Raw genomic sequence first — 18884 nt, forward strand, 5'->3', positions numbered from 1 at the left:
AGCAGGAACACTGTCTGGATAAAGGGGGCCTTGAGAGGTAAGTCCTCCTCCTGTTCTGCCTCAAGTGCCCTGTCCATTATCCCATGCAGCGTGTGCTCCAACAGGTGGATAAGAGGGACAATGTCACTGATGCATGCACTGTCACTGCTCACCATCCTCGTGGCCTCCTCAAATTGTGACAGGACAGTGCATCCCTGAACATGGCCCACTGGCATGGGGAAAAAAACAAGCTCCCCCGACCCTGTCCTGGTGCCATATTGGTACAGATACTTATTGATAGCCCTCTGCTACGTGTGCAGGTTGTATTCCTTTTGGAGGTCAGCCAGCCAAGCACTGGCATTATATGACCGTCTGAAATGCACACAGAGTTTCCTGGCCTGCTTCAGGACATCCTGTAAGCCCAAGAACTGCTGCACCACCAAGTTAAGGACATGAGCAAAACAGGGCACATGGGTCAGTTGTCCCTATCAGAGGGCGGAGAGGCGGTTGGTGCCATTGTCGCAAACTACCATTCCTGGCTTAACCTGGCATGGCATCAACCACCTCTGAGCCTGCCCCTGCAGAGCTGACAGAACCTCTGATCCAGTGTGGCTCTTGTCCTCCAAGCACACCAGCTCAAGCACCGCATGGCATCTTTTTGCCTGCGTACCTGCGTAAACCCTTGAACGCCTGCGGAGCCCTGCTGGTTCCGAAGACAAATCAGCACAGGAAGAGGCCATGGAGAAAGAAGAACAGGAGGGGGTAGAGGAGAGAGGTGTGTCAAAATCACCAGTACTAGCATTTTGGAGGCGTGGTGGCAGAACAACCTCTAACACTACTGTACCTTGTCCTGCATCCTTCCCAGTTGCCAGCAAAGTCTAAAAGGGCAGTGAAAGCTAGGTAATGTCCCTGTCCATGCCTGCTGGACCATGAGTTAGTGGTATTATGCACCATACCGCTGATCGCCCTGTCCAGTGAGGCATGGACATTGTCTTCTACATGCCGGTAGAGCAGTGTTTCTCAACTCCAGTCCTCAAGGCGCACCAACAGGTCTTGTCTTCAGGCTTTCCATTATTTTGCACAGGTGATTTTATCAGTTTCACTGCCTTAGTAATTACCACAGCAGTTTCATCTGAGGGAAATCCTGAAAACATGACCTGTTGGTGCGCCCTGAGGACTGGAGTTGAGAAACACTGCGGTAGAGAGCCGGAAACGCCTTCCGTGAGAAAAAGTGGCATTTGGGAACTTTACACTGAGGTACCGCACATTCCACAAACTCAAGGAAGGGGGCAGAGTCTACCAATTTGCCTGGTACAATCTGATGTTGGTGTACCGATAGCAGATTGCACTTGGCTGTGACACACCAAATTCTACACCTTCATTCCTCTCAGTGCAGGCTTCAGAGAGGACTGAAGGTATAGTGGGGTTGGAGATCTTAGCTGGTGAGGAGCAAGGAGAGGTCTGCTTTGGTGTGGGTCTTTGAGGTACGCTTGCCAACAAACTGCATGGTAGGTCGACATATGTCTGGTCAAGCATGTGGTGCCCAAGCGGGTGATGTTTTGGCCACGCGCCATACGCTTGCGACATATGTTGCAAATAGCAGTGGTGCGATCGAATGCACTTGTCTCAAAAAAAGGACCACACCAAATAACTTTTGAAATAACGGAGATAGACAACAGTGCCCTGCACATGCGGAGCTCTGCGGTGTGATGCAGTAGGTGTGCTGCCCTTAAGCTGGCCCCTGGAGGGCATCCTGCCTCATTGGAGATGTGCCTCCCCCTCCTCCTCTCTCCTATCACGCACCCATGTGGAGTCAGTGACCTCATCATCCCCTCCCTCTTCATAACTGTAGCAAACCTGGCAGTATGCTGCAACTGAGGGAACATAACTGACAGATTGCTGTCCTTCTTGGGAACCCCCTCTCTCTGGGCTCACGTTACTGTCTTTCCCTAGCTGTGTACCATCATCGGAGCCTTCAAAATGCTGCACATCCTCCTGCAGCATGTACGCAACACTGTGGTCAAACAGTTCGAGGGACTCCTCAGAAGGACATGGTGGGGCTAGGGAAGGAGTGACTGATGCCATTGAGCAGAGAGAAGAGGCCGCGTTGGCAGCTGCTTTGCCAAAGTACCCTGAGCCTGGGTGAGAGAGGGTGAGAAGGATGAGGACGGCTTGGTCATCCACTCTACCAAGTCTTCAGCATGTTGCGGCTCAACATGGCCAGCTCCCGAAAAAAAGGACAAGCGTGTCCCACGGCCACGTGTTGATGAGGATGCACCGTGTCCACGACCAGCATTGTTGCCTCTAGATGCAGAGCCTGCTTGCCATCTTTTATCGGCTTGTGACTCTCTGCCTCTCCTTGTTGTCCTTCCAGACATACTAATGGCCTGCAGGGAGATGTAGCTGCACAAAGCTGGGATGTATATATATATACTGATTATACTGCAGCTAGCAGAATCAACTGCATGCTGTAGTATTATTAGTAAGAGAACACCAGCAATTGTCTTCAGTTAGCTTTAGTTGCACACTGTGCAGATGACACAGTACACCAAGTCAAAATACTTGCAGATCCCTGCCTGTGGTATTAATATGAGAACACCAGCAATTGTAGTCAGCTAGCTTTAGGTGCACACTGTGCAGAGGACACAGTACACCAAGTGAAATTACTTGCAAATCCCTGCCTGTGGTATTAGTATGAGAAAACCAGCAATTGTATTCAGGTAGCTTTAGGTGCACACTGTGCAAAGACACAGTACAGTAACTGACAATACTTGCAGATCCCTGCCTGTGGTATTAGTATGAGAACACCAGCAACTATAGTCAGGTAGCTTTAGGTGCACACTGTGCAAAGACACAGTACAGTAACTGACAATACTTGCAGATCCCTGCCTGTGGTATTAGTATGAGAACACCAGCAATTGTAGTCAGGTAACTTTAGGTGCACACTGTGCAAAGGACACTTAAACTGAATACTGGAGGTCCCTGCCTGTATTGGTATGAGAAAAACAGCAATTGTATTCAGGTAAGCTTAGGTGCACACTGTGCAAAGGACACTTAAACTGAATACTGGAGGTCCCTGCCTGTATTTTTATGAGAACACCAGCAATTGTATTCAGGTAGCTTTAGGTGCACACTGTGTAAAGGACATTAAAAGTGAATACTGGAGGTCCCTTGCTGTATTTGTATGAGAAGACCAGCAATTGTATTCAGGTAAGCTTTAGGTGTACACCGTGCAAAGGGTGCAGTACACTAAGTGAAAATACTGCAGCTAGCACAATCACCTGCCTGCCTGTCAGTATATTAGGAAGAGAATACAGGAACTGATCTAGCTAAACTGAATACAGTGTATAAATATATATACAACACCTGGGATGCATATATATCCTCTACACACTGTAACTGCAGCTAACTGACTCACCTGCCTGCCTGCTCTATCTAACTCAATTGAAATTACACTGTCTCTCTCTCTCTCTCTCTGTCTGTCTTTCACCAACGCCGCAACACACTACACAAGGCCGACTTCCAGACGGCCTTATATAGTATAGGACTTGTACTAAATCCCCTGAGGCATATTTGGCAAAAGTCACTCTGGCTTTGGCCAATTACGGCTCTCTGTAAAGACGGCACTGTGATTGGCCAAGCATGCGGGTAATAGTGCATGCTTGGCCAATCATCAGCCAGCAATGCACTGCGATGCCGCAGTGATTTATGGGCCGTGACGCTCCACTCGAATTTGGCACAAACAGCCCATAACGTTCGCCATTCCACGCACGATCGAACATACGATGTTCAAGTTGAACATGAGTTTGACTCGAACACGAAGCTCATCCCCAATACAGACCTGTCTTAAAAATAAAATGAATGATTGATGATATTCTGGATTGTTTGGTCAGGGAATTCTTTACATATCAGAGAGAAATACATGGAGATATTGCAGGAGAATCAAAAAGTTTAGAATATGTGACTCTCCTGATTTATTCATTCCTATTGTAAAGGGAGACCACGTAGTGACTTGGATCTAACCACTTTGTATTTTGTAACAAGACTTTCAGAATTTCAGAACTCCTATAACTGTAGATGGTAACTTTGTGTATTTCTGTCTTCCATGAAAAGCTGCACAAGTATGTGAGAAATCTTCATTACACCGACCCAACCGGAGGCAAGATCTATTTTAATGAGAAAAGAGAAGTTCCAACCGATCTTATTTTACACAGCTGGATGTATCGTAACGAAACAGATGTTTATCAGGTTCCAATTTCCATTATTAAAGGCCCAGACTTTGTGTCTAAAATAAATCTCAATATCAGTCATCCCATCTTCTGGAAGTCAGGTGAGGTAGGAAATGACTTGATTGTTTTCTGTTTATATCATTTACCGAGGAGGTTCATTATTAGGATCCATCGGGATTTTTAACCATATTTTAACCGCTTTCCGACCGCCGCATGTACATTTACGTCGGCAGAATGGCACGTACAGGCACATTGGCGTACGTGTACGTCCCTGCCTTTCCGCGGGTCAGGGGTCCGATCGGGACCCCCCCCCCGCTACATGCGGCGATCGGATTCCCTCGGGGAGCGATCCGGGACGACGGCGCGGCTATTCGTTTATAGCCGCTCCATCGCGATCGCTCCCCGGAGCTGAAGAACGGGGAGAGCCGTATGTAAACACGGCTTCGCCGTGCTTCACTGTGGCGGCGTATCGATCGAGTCATCCCTTTTATAGGGAGACTCGATCGATGACGTCAGTCCTACAGCCACACCCCCCTACAGTTGTAAACACACACTAGGTGAACACTAAATCCTACAGAGCCACCTGTGATTAACTCCCAAACTGCAACTGTCATTTTCACAATAAACAATGCAATTTAAATGCATTTTTTGCTGTGAAAATGACAATTGTCCCAAAAATGTGTCAAAATTGTCAGAAGTGTCCGCCATAATGTCGCAGTCACGAAAAAAAACGCTGATCGCCGCCATTAGTAGTAAAAAAAAAAAAATAATAAAAATGCAATAAAACTATCCCCTATTTTGTAAACGCTATACATTTTGCGCAAACCAAACGATAAACGCTTATTGCGATTTTTTTTACCAAAAATAGGTAGAAGAATATGTATCGCCCTAAACTGAGGAAAAAAAAAAAATATATGTTTTTGGGGGATATTTATTATAGCAAAAAGTAAAAAATATTGTATTTTTTTAAAAATTGTCACTATATTTTTGTTTATAGCGCAAAAAATAAAAACCGCAAAGGTGATCAATTACCACCAAAATAAAGCTCTATTTGTGGGAAAAAAAGGACGCCAATTTTGTTTGGGAGCCACGTCGCACGACCGCGCAATTGTCTGTTAAAGTGACGCAGTGCCGAATTGTAAAAACCCCTTGGGTCATTTAGCAGCATATTAGTCCGGTCCTTAAGTGGTTAAGATGTACTCACAAATGTAAAACAAAACCAAAGAAAATTCCCAGCTCAACTAAACAACCAGTCTGCTACCAACTGAATTGTCCTGTCTGACAGTTTACGTTAAAAACAGGGGTTTAGTCAGCACATGTTAAGACCTGCAGTGGTTATGGTACTGCGGCCTTCTTTCCATCCCTCAATCGTCGAGCTTAAGTGAATATCTCTACCATAGAAGGTAGAGGGATAGTGGAGATGAATGCAGTTTCCAGGATGATTCTTCCCAATGGTTAGAATATTCCCCCAAACATCAGCCAAGACAGGCTCTTATATACACCAAAAAGAATACTTGCAGACAATGACACACTCCACCCACAACAGCATACAATGGGTACTAACGAGCCTCCAATACACATTTATCATCAATAGAAATTCACACAATACAGTGTCTTGAAAACCAAACTAAGGTTCATTTACATGCCAGTAGCAGCCGACATTACCACAGCAAGCTTTTATAGTACACCCGCCCTCTCTCTGCCTGGAAGATATTGAGATCAGTTAAGGAATAAACCAACTATCTCCAGGGAGAGAGAACACAATTTTCCCCAAAGTTTGAACACCCCTATTGACACAAGGTATCCCTACAATTGCATATCCCCTGATAGCCCGATCTGGGGGACCAACATATCCAAATTTCACCCAGATCGGTCCAGGGGTTCTTAACCACTTAAGACCCGGACCTTTAGGCAGCTAAAGGACCCAGCCAGGTTTTGCAAATCGGCACTGCATCGCTTTAACAGACAATTGCACGGTCGTGCGACGTGGCTCCCAAACAAAATTGGCGTCCTTTTTTCCCCACAAATAGAGCTTTATTTTGGTGGTATTTTATCACCTCTGCGGTTTTTATTTTTTGCGCTATAAACAAAAATAGAGTGACAGTTTTGAAAAAAAATCAATATTTTTTACTTTTTGTTATAATAAACATCCCCCCAAAAAATATAAAAAAAAAACGTTTTTTTTTCCTCAGTTTAGGCCGATACGTATTCTTCTACCTATTTATAGCGTTTACAAAATAGGGGATAGTTTTATTGCATTTTTTTTTTTACTACAGCTCTCCCTGTTCTTCAGCTCCGGGGACCGATCGCCGGACTCCAGCGGCAATCGGGTCCGCGGGTCCTGCGGTCCCGGAGCTTCGGACCAGGTCGTGGGCACACGCCCGTGACCCACGGCTGGGCACTAGCACAGGACGTACCTGTACGTGCATGTGCCCAGCCGTGACATTCAGCCAACGTAAATGTGCAGGAGGCGGTCCTTAAGTGGTCAAAAGAAAACCGAACCTATGAGAAAATACAGAATAAAGTCTTTTTTCTTCACAGCACACATTTGCAAATATATGTGTAAGCTGCAGAACTGCACCAAGGCACCCCAATATTTCTGAAGTCCTCACTCTTGTGAATATGAGCCTCCACAGTGGAAGTATGTGCATTTGAATGGATAGATGGAGAGCAGGTGACCCGGAGGGAGCCCACCCCTCCTTAAACACTTGCCTACTGGACACTTATACCCCCTTACTAACCAGGCCAATTTTCAGCTTTCAGCGCTCTCACATTTTGAATGACAATTACTCAGTCATGCAACGCTGTACCCATATGAATTTTTTGTCCTTTTTTCACACAAATAGAGCTTTCTTTTGGTAGTTAGGGATGAGCTGAACACCCCCCGGTTCGGTTTGAACCAGAACTTGCGAACAGACAAAAAATGTGTGCAAACATGCGAACACTGTTAAAGTCTATGGGACAAGAATGTGAAAAATCAAAAGTGCTAATTAGAGTTGAGCGAACCCGAACTGTAAAGTTCGGTTTCGGTACGGGCTTATCAGAATCTGGAAGACCCCTTTAACAAAGGGGACCCCCAGATCCTGACCCACCTGTGTGAAATGGTAATGGGGTACACTGTACCCCTACCATTTCACGAAGGAAGTGTAAATTCTTGTAAAAAACACACACACCGTAGAATAAAGTCCTTTTTTAATAAAAAAAAAGAAAAAAACACCAGCGGTGATAATCCACTCGTTCCCGGCTTCCTGCTCCAACGTTGTCCTGATCCAGCGACGGGTGCGGGTGATCTCCAGCGATGAGACGATCCTGCGACGGCCGGGTGATCTCCTGTCCAGCGATGAGAAGATCCATTCATCCGGAGCGCAGCATCGCCGACCTCCTCTCACTGCTGGACACAGCCCAGCGAATGACGCGCTGAAGCTGTGACATTACTTATATAGGGGAGGCAGGGCCACCCGTCACCTGACCCCACACCCTCCGACGCACCCTCTGCTATGTCACTGGGTAAGCCCAGTCTTCCCTCTTCCTGGGCTTCCCCAGTGACGTAGCAGAGGGTGCGTCAGAGGGTGCGGGGTCACGTGATGGCTGGCCCTGCCTCCCCTATATAAGTAATTCTGAAAAGCCTCCCGCCCGCATACCCCCACAACCACCGGGCAAGGGTTGTGGGGATGAGACTCTTGTCCCCATCAACATGGGGACAAGGTGCTTTGGGGGGCACCCCAAAGCACCCTCCCAATGTTGAGGGCATGTGGCCTGATACGGTTCAGGAGAGGGGGGCCGCACTCTGTCCCCCCTCTTTTCTGCGGCCGGCCAGGTCAACGTGCTCGGATAACGGGTCTGGTTATGGATATTTAGGGGAACCGCACGTCATTTTTTTTTTTTAATTGACGGCGGGGTTCCCCTTAATATCCATTCCAGACTTAAAGGGTCTGGTTATTGAATTTGCGGGGAACTCTGCGCATATTTTTTTTAAAAGTCTATGTCCCATTGACTACAATGGGGTTCGGAGTTCGGGTTCAGGTTCGGGTTCCCGAACCCAAACTTTTTTTTTTAAAGTTCGGGTTCGGACCCGAACCCGAACATCCAGGTATCCGCTCAACTCTAGTGCTAATTTTATTTAAGTCTTATATGCAAGTTATTGCCCTAAAAAGCGTATGGGGACCCAGGTTCTGCCCCAAGGGACATGTATCAACACAAAAAAACGTTTTTAAAACTGCATTTTTTCCAGGAGCGGTGATTTTAAGAATGCTTAAAGTGAAACAATAAAAATGAAATATTCCTTTAAATATGGAGGTGTCCTTAGTATGCCTGTAAAGTAGCGCATGTTCCCATGTTTAGAACAGTACCACAGCAAAATAACATTTCTAAAGAAAAAAAATTCAAAAAAATTAATTTAAAATTGTTCACTGCTGTAATGTATTGCCAGATCCTGGCAATATACATTAAAAAAAACATTGAAAAAAAACTGCGTGGGTTTCTCCCCAGTCCATACCAGGCCCTTCGGGTTTGGTATGGATATTAAATGGCACGGTGGCTGCGTTTGATGGCATGGCACAGTGGTGACAATTAATGGGCACAGTGGCGACAATTGATGGCACAGTGGCTGCGTTTGATGGCATGGCACAGTGGCGACAATTGATGGCACAGTGGTGACAATTGATGTCATGGCACAGTGGTGACAATTGATGGCACAGTGGCTGGGTTTGATGGGCACAGTGGCTGTGTTTGATGGGCACAGTGAGGCTGCAATTGTTTTGTCTTTATTTCGTTTGTTTGCGCCCCCCCCCCAAAAAAAATTTGAGCACCAGCCGCTATTGTGTCTCAACATAAGATAAAATACAATACAAAAGTAAGAAAATAAATGATGAAAACCCCAAATTACCATCCCTGAAACCAAAACCATTTTTTTTAATTAATAATTATTAATAAATCTCAGACCTGCAGAATTCTACTCATAGAAAAGGCAAACCTGATCCTGATTCATATTTATATCTCTTAGCTTGTATAACCTTGTGAGATATGAAGGACATATACAAAACAATAATAATAATAATAATAATAATAATAATAATATGTGATTTCAGATTCCGGTATCTCGGTGCTCAGATCCCTGTATACCCGGCAGCAGAAAAAAGTTTGGATCTTCAATTCATATATGCTGCTATGAGTGCGTCTCATGTTCAGAAGGAGAGATCTCCAACATTTCCGGTAGAGTTTGTATTTCTTAGTAAGTTATTGTTGGACTGGACAGAAGTTACCTCTGTAGTGGACAAAAAAATAAAATAAAAACAACATAAGAAATTCATCTCTATAATGTGTGCACATTTCCCCATGTTTTATGCTTTTAAAGACCCTGCGAGTACAGAAAGATACCTGAAATGGTGTCAGCCCTGCCCTTTTGTTTTTGCTACTGCTACTACTACCTATTACTTCTACTACCATAACTACAACTACCACTATTACTACTACAAAACGACTGAAACTCTCCTCTAGCCTAATTTTTTTCTGATAACATTAAAAGGTATTTCTTGCATGGTGTAATTAAAGTGGACCAGTCACAGCCTTACGAGTCTGTAGGAATCAATGCCTGATATGTCACAATGCACAGGGACAGTATTGTTTTTTGGACACAGAATTGCCACAGACGATCGGATTTTCCGAGCGGAATATTTTCCGTTGGAAAATTTGAGAACCAGCTCTCAAATTTTTGTTGGCGGATATTCCGACAGTAAAAGTGGAGCCTACACACGGTCCGAAATTCCAACCGTGTGTAGGCTCCACTTTTTCTGTCGGAATTTCCGCCAACAAAAATTTGAGAGCTGGTTCTCAAATTTTCCGATGGAAAATATTCCGCTCGGAAAATCCGATCGTCTGTGGCAATTCTGTGTCCAAAAAACAATTCCGACACGCAAAATTCCGACGCACGCTCGGAAACAATTTGATGCATGCTCGGAAGCATTGAACGTAATTTTCTCGGGTCGTCGTAGTGTTGTACGTCACCGCGTTCTTGACGGTCAAAAGTTCAGAGAACTTTTGTGTGACCGTGTGTATGCAAGCCAAGCTTGAGTGGAATTACGTCGGAAAAATCATCCAAGGTTTTTCCGACGGAAAATCTGATCGTGGGTACGTGGCATTACTGACATTTTTGATGGACAGTTTAGTCTGTTCAAGGAAGTTGAAAAATAATAGACTTACTAGCTGGATCACCAGGTGGAAATAAAGAAACAAAGAAAATTAACGCAGCCATATTTTGTGTTCAGAGGCTTTAGCATGAATAAATATCTGATGACAGGACCACTTTAACCACTTAAGACCTGGACCATTATGCAGGTTAAGGACCTTGCCCCTTTTTTGCGATTCGGCACTGCGTCATTTTAACTGACAATTGCTCGGTCGTGCGACGTGGCTCCCAAACAAAATTGGCGTCCATTTTTTACCACAAATAGAGCTTTCTTTTGGTGGTATTTGATCACCTCTGTGGTTTTTATTTTTTGCGCTATAAACAAAAATAGAGCGTAAATTTTGAAAAAAATGCAATATTTTTTACTTTTTGCTATAATTAATATCCCCAAAAAAGATATAAAAAAACATTTTTTTCCTCAGTTTAGGCTGATACGTATTATTCTACATATTTTTGGTAAAAAAATCTTAATAAGCGTGTGTCGATTGGTTTGCACAACATTTATAGCGTTTACAAAACAGGGGATAGTTTTATGGCATTTTTATTAATAATTTTATTTTTTTTACTACTAATGGCGGCGATCTGCAATTTTTTTTGTGACTGCAACATTATGGCGGACACATCGGACACTTTTGACACATTTTTTGGACCATTGTCATTTTCACAGCGAAAAGTACTATAAAAATGCATTGATTACTGTGAAAATGACAATGGCAGTAACCACTAGGGGGCGCTTTCTACCTGCTTTTTTCGGGTGCAGCGGTGCAACGGCATCATGATTGATGATGGATCTACATCGGGGGGGGGGGGGGTGACATTGTTTTTTATTTTTAATAAAGGAATTGTCAAAAACTGTCTCTGTGTTTTTATTTCTTTTTGATTCTTTTTTTGGCGAATGGGTAGGGGTATTATGTACCCCATGCTCATTCACATGGGATCTGGGGGTCTCCTTCTTTACAGGGTGTTTCCAGATACCAATAAGCCCACCACCCACAGACTCCCACAACCACAGCTCAGGGTTGTGGGTAAGAGGCCTGGTATGGTTCAGAAGGGGGGCAGTTATTCACCACCCCCCATTTCCTGGCCTGCTGTGCTGCATCATTGGATAAGAGTCTGGTATGGATTTTGGGGGGCCACCACACCATTTTCTTCACATTTTTTTATTGCAATTTATTGCGACATGGTGCGGAAACGCAAAAAGTGGCCTCATTTGGCAGCCAAATGGTCCGGGGTTGAAGTGATTAAAGTGGTTGTAAAGGTAGAAGGTGCATTCTATGCATTAAAAAAATAACCTTATGTGTGTAGCAGCCCCCCTCAGCCCCCCTAATACTTACCTGAGCCCCATCTAAATCCAGCGATGCATACAAGTGCCTCAGCCGTCTGGGACTCTCCCTCCTGATTACCTGAGAAACAGCAGCAGCACAATTGACTCCCACTGCTGTCAATCAAATTCAGTTAGCCAATGAGGAGATAAAAGGGGCAGGGCCAGACCGTGGCTCAGTGTCTGAATGGACACACAGAGTTGTGGCTGAGCTTGGGTCCCCCCATAACAAGCTGCTTTCTGTGGGGGGCAATCGACAGAAGGGAGGGGCCAGGAGCACTGGAGAGGAATCCGATAAGAGGCGGTTCTGGGCTGCTCTGGGAAAAACCAACTGCACAGAGCAGGTAAGTAGTTTTTTTTAACCCTCCTGGCGGTAACCCCGAGCGTGACTCGGGTTGGATTTTTTCTGCTTACCCCGAGTCACGCTCGGGGTAAGCTATGCAGAGCCTGCAGCGTGCGCTGGCTTACCTTGTCCTGGATCCAGCGATGCCACCGCACTGTGTGAGTGAGCGGGACCTCGCTTGATTCACACAGCGTCCTCCTGTGCCGCCAATCTCCGTTCCCTGCGACGTTACGGGAGCGGAGATCGGCGCCAAATTCAAAAATGTAAACAAACACATTACATACAGTACTGTAATCTATAAGATTACAGTACTGTATGTAAAAAATACACACCCCCATTGTCCCTTGTGGTCTGCCCAGTGCCCTACATGTTCTTTTATATAATAAAAACGGTTCTTTCTCCCTGCAAACTGTAGATTGTCCATAGCAACCAAAAGTGTCCCTTTATGTAAAAAATGGTTTTAGATCAGCTAAAAAACAGCGATAATAAATTATAATCACTTGCAGAATTGTGCGATACCGATTTGTGGGGAAATTTGTCATAAAAAAAAATAATAATGACAGCGACAATTCTGCAACTGAGAACATTTCAGTGATTTTGAGTTGATTACATTATTGAATAATTTTTATTAGAATTATATTATTATTTGTTATAATTATCTATAATTATTTATTATATTATAATTTATCATTTTGTTTTAAAAAAAATGTCATACCCGGATGCCTACTAGATTCTTGTTTGGTCAGATTTAAGTGAGTTATTCCTAAGAATTGCAGGCCTACAGTATAAAACGCCAAATTTCCTTGCAAATAATTGTACCACTTTTGGTACGTAATTCCAGACAGAATCATACCGCCAGGGAGGTTAAAGAAAAAAAAAACAAGACTTTAGTATCACTTTAACCACTTGCTGACCGGGCCAAACCCGAAAAATGGCTGCAGTGCGGTCGGCTAGTTCTGTGAGGGCGTCCATGTCACGCGCACATGGAAGTGTCCATGATGGCTGGGTCATCTGGAGCCAGCACATCACGGATTGGTGTAAAGGACCGATGACAGCGGTCCTTTACCACGTGATAGCTCTGTCCAAAACAAGCCAGCGCATGTCCAGTTCACCTCCCCCTCCTCTCCTCACACCGATCAGTATGGTGTGAGGAGAGGGGGAAATCGGCGTGGGCTGGATGTGAAGTGCCCACAGCGCTGATCTGTGCACCTTCTGGCTCATCCATGCCTAGCCATGATTATTAATTCTATTTGCATTTTGGCAAATGGTTATAATTCACTCTATTCTATTGAATATATTCTATTAGATATAAAGGGGAACTCTATGGATTCAGATGTAAATGGGGAAACTCTGCTTATTCAGTGTAACAGCTCTAGAAAACGGGAGTGAACCACAATTGCGGTTAGCAAGGATTTCAATGCACTTCTCTATGTGAGAAATCAGTATTAAGCCCCAGGCGTCACTCCACATAAACAGGAGTTTGGGGTTCTCTACATCATCTCTCTCTCACATAAAGAAAGGCGTTGAGCTACTGAGCTTGGATGCATTACAACATGCGACCAGAGCTTAGCGTTTAAAATTATAGTATGCACTAAACAATTGCAATGCACAACTGTACGCTAGTGATTATGAGTATTGCATAGCGTTCTGCATCAGGCGACTAAGGGAGAAGGTATAGAATACGCCAACCCTTAGCATAGTAGTTTTAGGCGAACATGTTCCGCAACTTTAGGGCAAAGGCCCATATACAAGTAGTACTTATGTCAGCACGTAGTAAATAAGCGTTGTAGTGACAACTAATAGTTGCATAAGAGTAGCAATTATAGCTTAGGTACTTTTTAGAGTATACGTAGTATTTAGGAGTTGTAGCAACAACTAAGGCCTCGTACACACGACGGGACCTGTCCGATGAAAACGGTCCGCGGACCGGTTTCATCGGACATGTCTGCTGGGATCATTTGGTCTGATGGCTGTACACACCATCAGACCAAATTTCCCGCGGACAGGATACGCGGTGACGTGGCTGCGCCGTGGCCGCGATGATGACACGGCGACGTGCGCGACCCTGGAAGGTTTAATTCAAAAGTGGGTCGTTAAGGCTGAGCAGGTCTAAGTGCCTGCACACTATACACCACTGTTCAGACTGCTACGATCATATGGCCAAATGATGTTCAGGATTCCAACCACAAAATAAACAGGAGAAGGCTAATGTTTTAATGTAAAATCATGACAATAAAAAGGCTGATTGGCCCCTTACTTGTGTAAAACGATGAGAAAAAATAGAGCATGTTCTAAATTTTTAATGCCAATTTTTCACGTCGAGAAAAATGCTCTGGAGCCTACACACGGTCGTTTTTAATGACCAATTAAAAAATGGCATGTTTCTCATCATGAAAAATGGTCGTGTGTATGCGGCATGAGATTTACAATCACTTTAAGTCTATGATCTACCAGAATACCCAGATCCTTCTCAATCATTAACTCCTCCAACAGTTCTTTTCCTAATATGTATGATGAGTGCATGTTTTTAGCCTCCAGTGCATAACTTTACATTTATCAACATTAAACCTCATTTGCCAATCAAACAGAGCATTGAGGTTGGCTTGTAAGTTGTAGACATCCTGTAAGGACATTATTCTATTGCATAGTGTTATCAGCAAATACTAAAATAGAACTTTTAATCCCAGACCCAATATCATTTATAAAGATATTAAAAGTAAGTATCCCAGCACTGAACCTTGGGGTACACCACTAATAACACTAAACCTTGGGGTACACCACTGACAACACTGAACCTTGGGGTACACCACTGACAACACTGAACCTTGGGGTACACCACTGACAACACTGAACCTTGGGGTACACCACTGATAACACTGAATGTTGGGGTACACCACTGATAACCTCAGACCATTCAGAGTACAAATCATTAACCACTACTTACTGAATTCACTTTTTTAACAAGTTTTCTTTTCTTTTACAAACTGAATTTTACAAGCCTTTAGACTTTAACTTACACATTAGCTGTGTTTGAGGAACGGTGTCAAATGCGTGTGTCCACATTTTGACAGAAGACATTGTAGGACCCGTGTTGGATGTATTGACTGCCAGATATACATGGCCTTGTGTTAGGACTTGCATTAGGCTACCTCGGATCCATCACATTTAAAGCTGGAAAAGCTGACTCAGTCCTTTTCCATTTGAATTTCCTGGACATGGATGGACTCAGAGGTAGGTGAATGTAAGCAGACACACGTTCATTTACATGAGCCTGCCTACAGACCTGGATAGATCTTCTGATCAAGTCCACCTGAAGAACTGACAACTAGGGATGAGCCCGATGTTTGAGTCAAACATAAGTTCGACTCGAACATCGTGTGTTCACCGAACAGCTAACAATTTGGGGTGTTCATGGCAAATTCGAAAGCCGCGGAACACCCTTTAAAAGTCTATGGGAGAAATCAAAAGTGCTAATTTTAAAGGCTTATATGCAAGTTATTATCATAAAAAGTGTTTGGGGACCCGGGTCTTTCCCCAGGGAACATGAATCAATGCAAAAAGTTTTAAAAACTGCAGTTTTTTCAGGAGAAGTGATTTTAATAAAGCTTTAAAGTGGTTGTAAACCCACTTTTTTCACTTTTGCCTACAGGTAAGCCTATAATAAGGCTTACCTGTAGGTATAAAGAATATATCCTAAACCTGTACGGTTTAGGAGATATTCCCCTCGCAATGCGCCGCTAATTGCAGCGGCGCATGTGCAGGGGGGATCCTCGGTTGAAGGGCCGGCCCCGCCGGCACATGCCGGAAAGGAAATCTCCCGTGCGCATGCTCCAGCCAATCACAGCGCTGGAGCGGCGATACCCGGAAGACACACCGAGGCTCGGCTCGGCGTGGACCAGGTAAGTTACCTACCTCGTTCCGAGGTAAGTATTTCATAATGAGCTAATATGCGGTGCATAGGGAATACAATCCCAAACGTTTGGGACACCCTCAGTGGGACGGTCCCAATGGGGTGGATGGATGGATTATATTAAATAGGATTAAACACTCCGGTGAACCAAAAACCATACATAAGTTAAATCTCTCCCACATTAGGTGCAGTGATTTACCGTACAAATTAGTGACAATTAGTTATGCAACAACTACTGTAAGTGTTAAAGGATAAATGTAAAAAATAATAAATGTGTTGCCAATGGGTTAACAAAAAATGTGTCTCTTGAGTAGCACCTCAAAAAACAATTGAAAGTCAATTGGAAAAAACACAGTCCATATGTGATTGCCTCCACAGGTGAATTCAATCCAAAAAATCATGCAAAGAAATATTTAGTGATACTGCAGCCACCACCATCTAGTGGAACTTCACCCGATGTGCTCTGGACAAGGGATATGCTTACCAGATAGCGTGGCCCCCTTTAATTCAAAAGTGGGTCGTTAAGGCTGAGCAGGTCTAAGTGCCTGCACACTATACACCACCGTTCAGACTGCTACAATCATATGGCCAAATGATGTTCAGGATTCCAACCACAAAATAAACAGGAGAAGGCTAATGTTTTAATGTAAAATCATGACAATAAAAAGGCTGATTGGCCCCTTACTTGTGAGGGTGCCTGCCCGGCACTAGGACTGCATGCGTCTTTAAACAGGACCTGGTGGGTGTCTCGCAGGTCCCTGGGTATAGACAGTGTGTTTGTTGCTGCAGAGCGATAGCGCAGGATCAGCTGGCGAGCGGGGATGTCAGACAGGCCTCCGACATATGTTTTGTGGATTACCACGTCATCAGGGGGGCGCCCCCCTGATGACGTGGTAATGCACGAAACATATAGTGTCAGTTCTGTCCAGTTCTCTTTTTCTAAACTACTCAAACCATCCCCCCCTCTCCTATTCTCCACAACATATAGACTAATCACTCTGTAGTCATAATATAACAACTAGGAGGGCCAATTAAACTGTGCTGACATAACACAGGAAGAGTGCAAAATATGGATCTGAATTTCCAACATGATCAACGAGTATTTTGAATTTTTTTGGAACTCACTAAGCAAATAAAGCAAAATGTTTCCCATGGTATATTTAACAGAACTAAAGGTAGCAATGTCTGCAGACAATTAACATTGAATTTCACCATTATCACATTCATGAATTTAACACATTTTACATTCCCACAATGCACTGATGGAAATCCCATTGCTAGCTGTTAGACAACACAAGACAATTAATTTCCTCAGAAGCTCTGACCCCGATGTTCATTGTGTTTGTATTGTTCTTCCTGCAGACAGTGAAAACTGCATGAAATGTCCTGATGATGAATGGCCAAATGAGAAGAAGGATCGGTGTGTTCCAAGAGTGGTTGAATTTCTCTCCTACACTGATGATCCCATTGTTGGAGTATTTTCAGCTGTCTCCATCCTCTGTTGTCTTCTGACTGGTTTAATATTGGGGATATTTATACATTACCAGGACACCCCCATTGTTAAAGCCAATAACCGGGACCTGAGCTATCTTCTCCTGGTCTCCATCATGCTGAGCTTCCTCTGTGTCTTCTTGTTCCTTGGCCATCCAGTAGATGTGACCTGCATGCTGCGTGTCACATTTTTTGGTGTCATCTTCTCAGTTGCCGTCTCTTCTCTACTTGCCAAAAGTATCATGGTGTGTATTGCTTTCAAATCCACTAAACCTGGGAGTCCCTGGAGGAAATGGATGGGAGCCAAACTGCCCAATTGTATCATTTGTGTCTTCTCACTGGTTCAAGTCATAATCTGTGTCACTTGGTTGTCTATTTCTCCCCCCTTCCAGGATCGGGACACTCACTCTTATCAGGGGAAGATCATCCTTCAGTGTAATGAGGGTTCAGTTATCGACTTCTACTCTGTCCTGGGATATATGGGGCTTCTGGCAGCTGTGAGTTTCATTGTCGCTTTTTTAGCCAGGACATTACCGGACAGTTTTAATGAGGCCAAGTACATCACCTTCAGCATGCTGGTGTTCTGCAGTGTCTGGATTGCCATGATCCCGGCCTATCTGAGCACCAGAGGGAAATACATGGTGGCTGTGGAGGTTTTTGCTATAATGGCCTCAAGTTCTGGACTTCTTGGCTGTATATTTTTCCCAAAATGTTACATAATTCTGTTCAGACCTGACCTGAATACAAAAATAGTTATCCGCTAATATGTATGGAGAAACATTTAGTTACCAGCAGTTATAGCATTATTTCTATTATTGTTAATTTTAGTATTTTGCTAGTGTATTGAGATAGAACACTGTTATATATATATATATATATATATACATATTTAATAATTACCTCTCTAATGGATATGAGTCAAATTTTTGTTGTGGACACCGTTGGTATCAGACACTTTTGGTTTGTTGTTAACTTTGTCCCCCGATGGGGGTAGTGGTTCCTCCCACCAGCTGTTACATCATTACAGAGCAATGTAGTCACTTAGCAAGAAAGAGCCACAGTGACCAAAGAGAGACAAACTATCCAAATCATTCTAAAGTGTCAGATAAGTAAGCAGACTGGAATAATTTCCTGGGAAAGTTGGTATAAAGTGACAACAGATGGTATGCAGTAACAAAAAAGTATCAGATTTTATTGGACTCAGAACATCATTAGAAAAACACGATCAATGAAGCTGCCACTGCGAAGAATGGGGAAGCTATGTTTACACACAGCTCTCTTCTTCAGCTCCGGGGACCGATCGAGGGACTCCGGCGGCGATCGGGTCTGCGGATCCCGCGGCCGCGGTCACGGAGCTTCGGACCGGGTCACGGCTGGCCTCTTAAAGAGGACGTACAGGTACGTGCTTGTGCCCAGCCGTGCCATTC

The 18884-nt window shown here is 44.1% G+C and overlaps 1 protein-coding gene across 1 annotated transcript; it reads left to right on the forward strand.

Annotated features, from left to right (window-relative positions):
- The first annotated feature begins 4056 nt into the window (after positions 1-4056).
- Positions 4057-18271, forward strand: LOC120927045 (vomeronasal type-2 receptor 26-like). The gene is made up of 3 exons (XM_040337506.1): positions 4057-4314; positions 9296-9419; positions 17329-18271. Exons 1-3 carry the CDS (start codon positions 4057-4059, stop codon positions 18219-18221), a joined length of 1275 nt encoding a protein of 424 aa, XP_040193440.1. The 3' UTR covers positions 18222-18271.
- The last annotated feature ends 613 nt before the right edge of the window (positions 18272-18884 follow it).

This window comes from Rana temporaria, chromosome 1 (genome assembly GCF_905171775.1).
Source record: "Rana temporaria chromosome 1, aRanTem1.1, whole genome shotgun sequence".
NCBI lineage: Eukaryota > Metazoa > Chordata > Amphibia > Anura > Ranidae > Rana > Rana temporaria.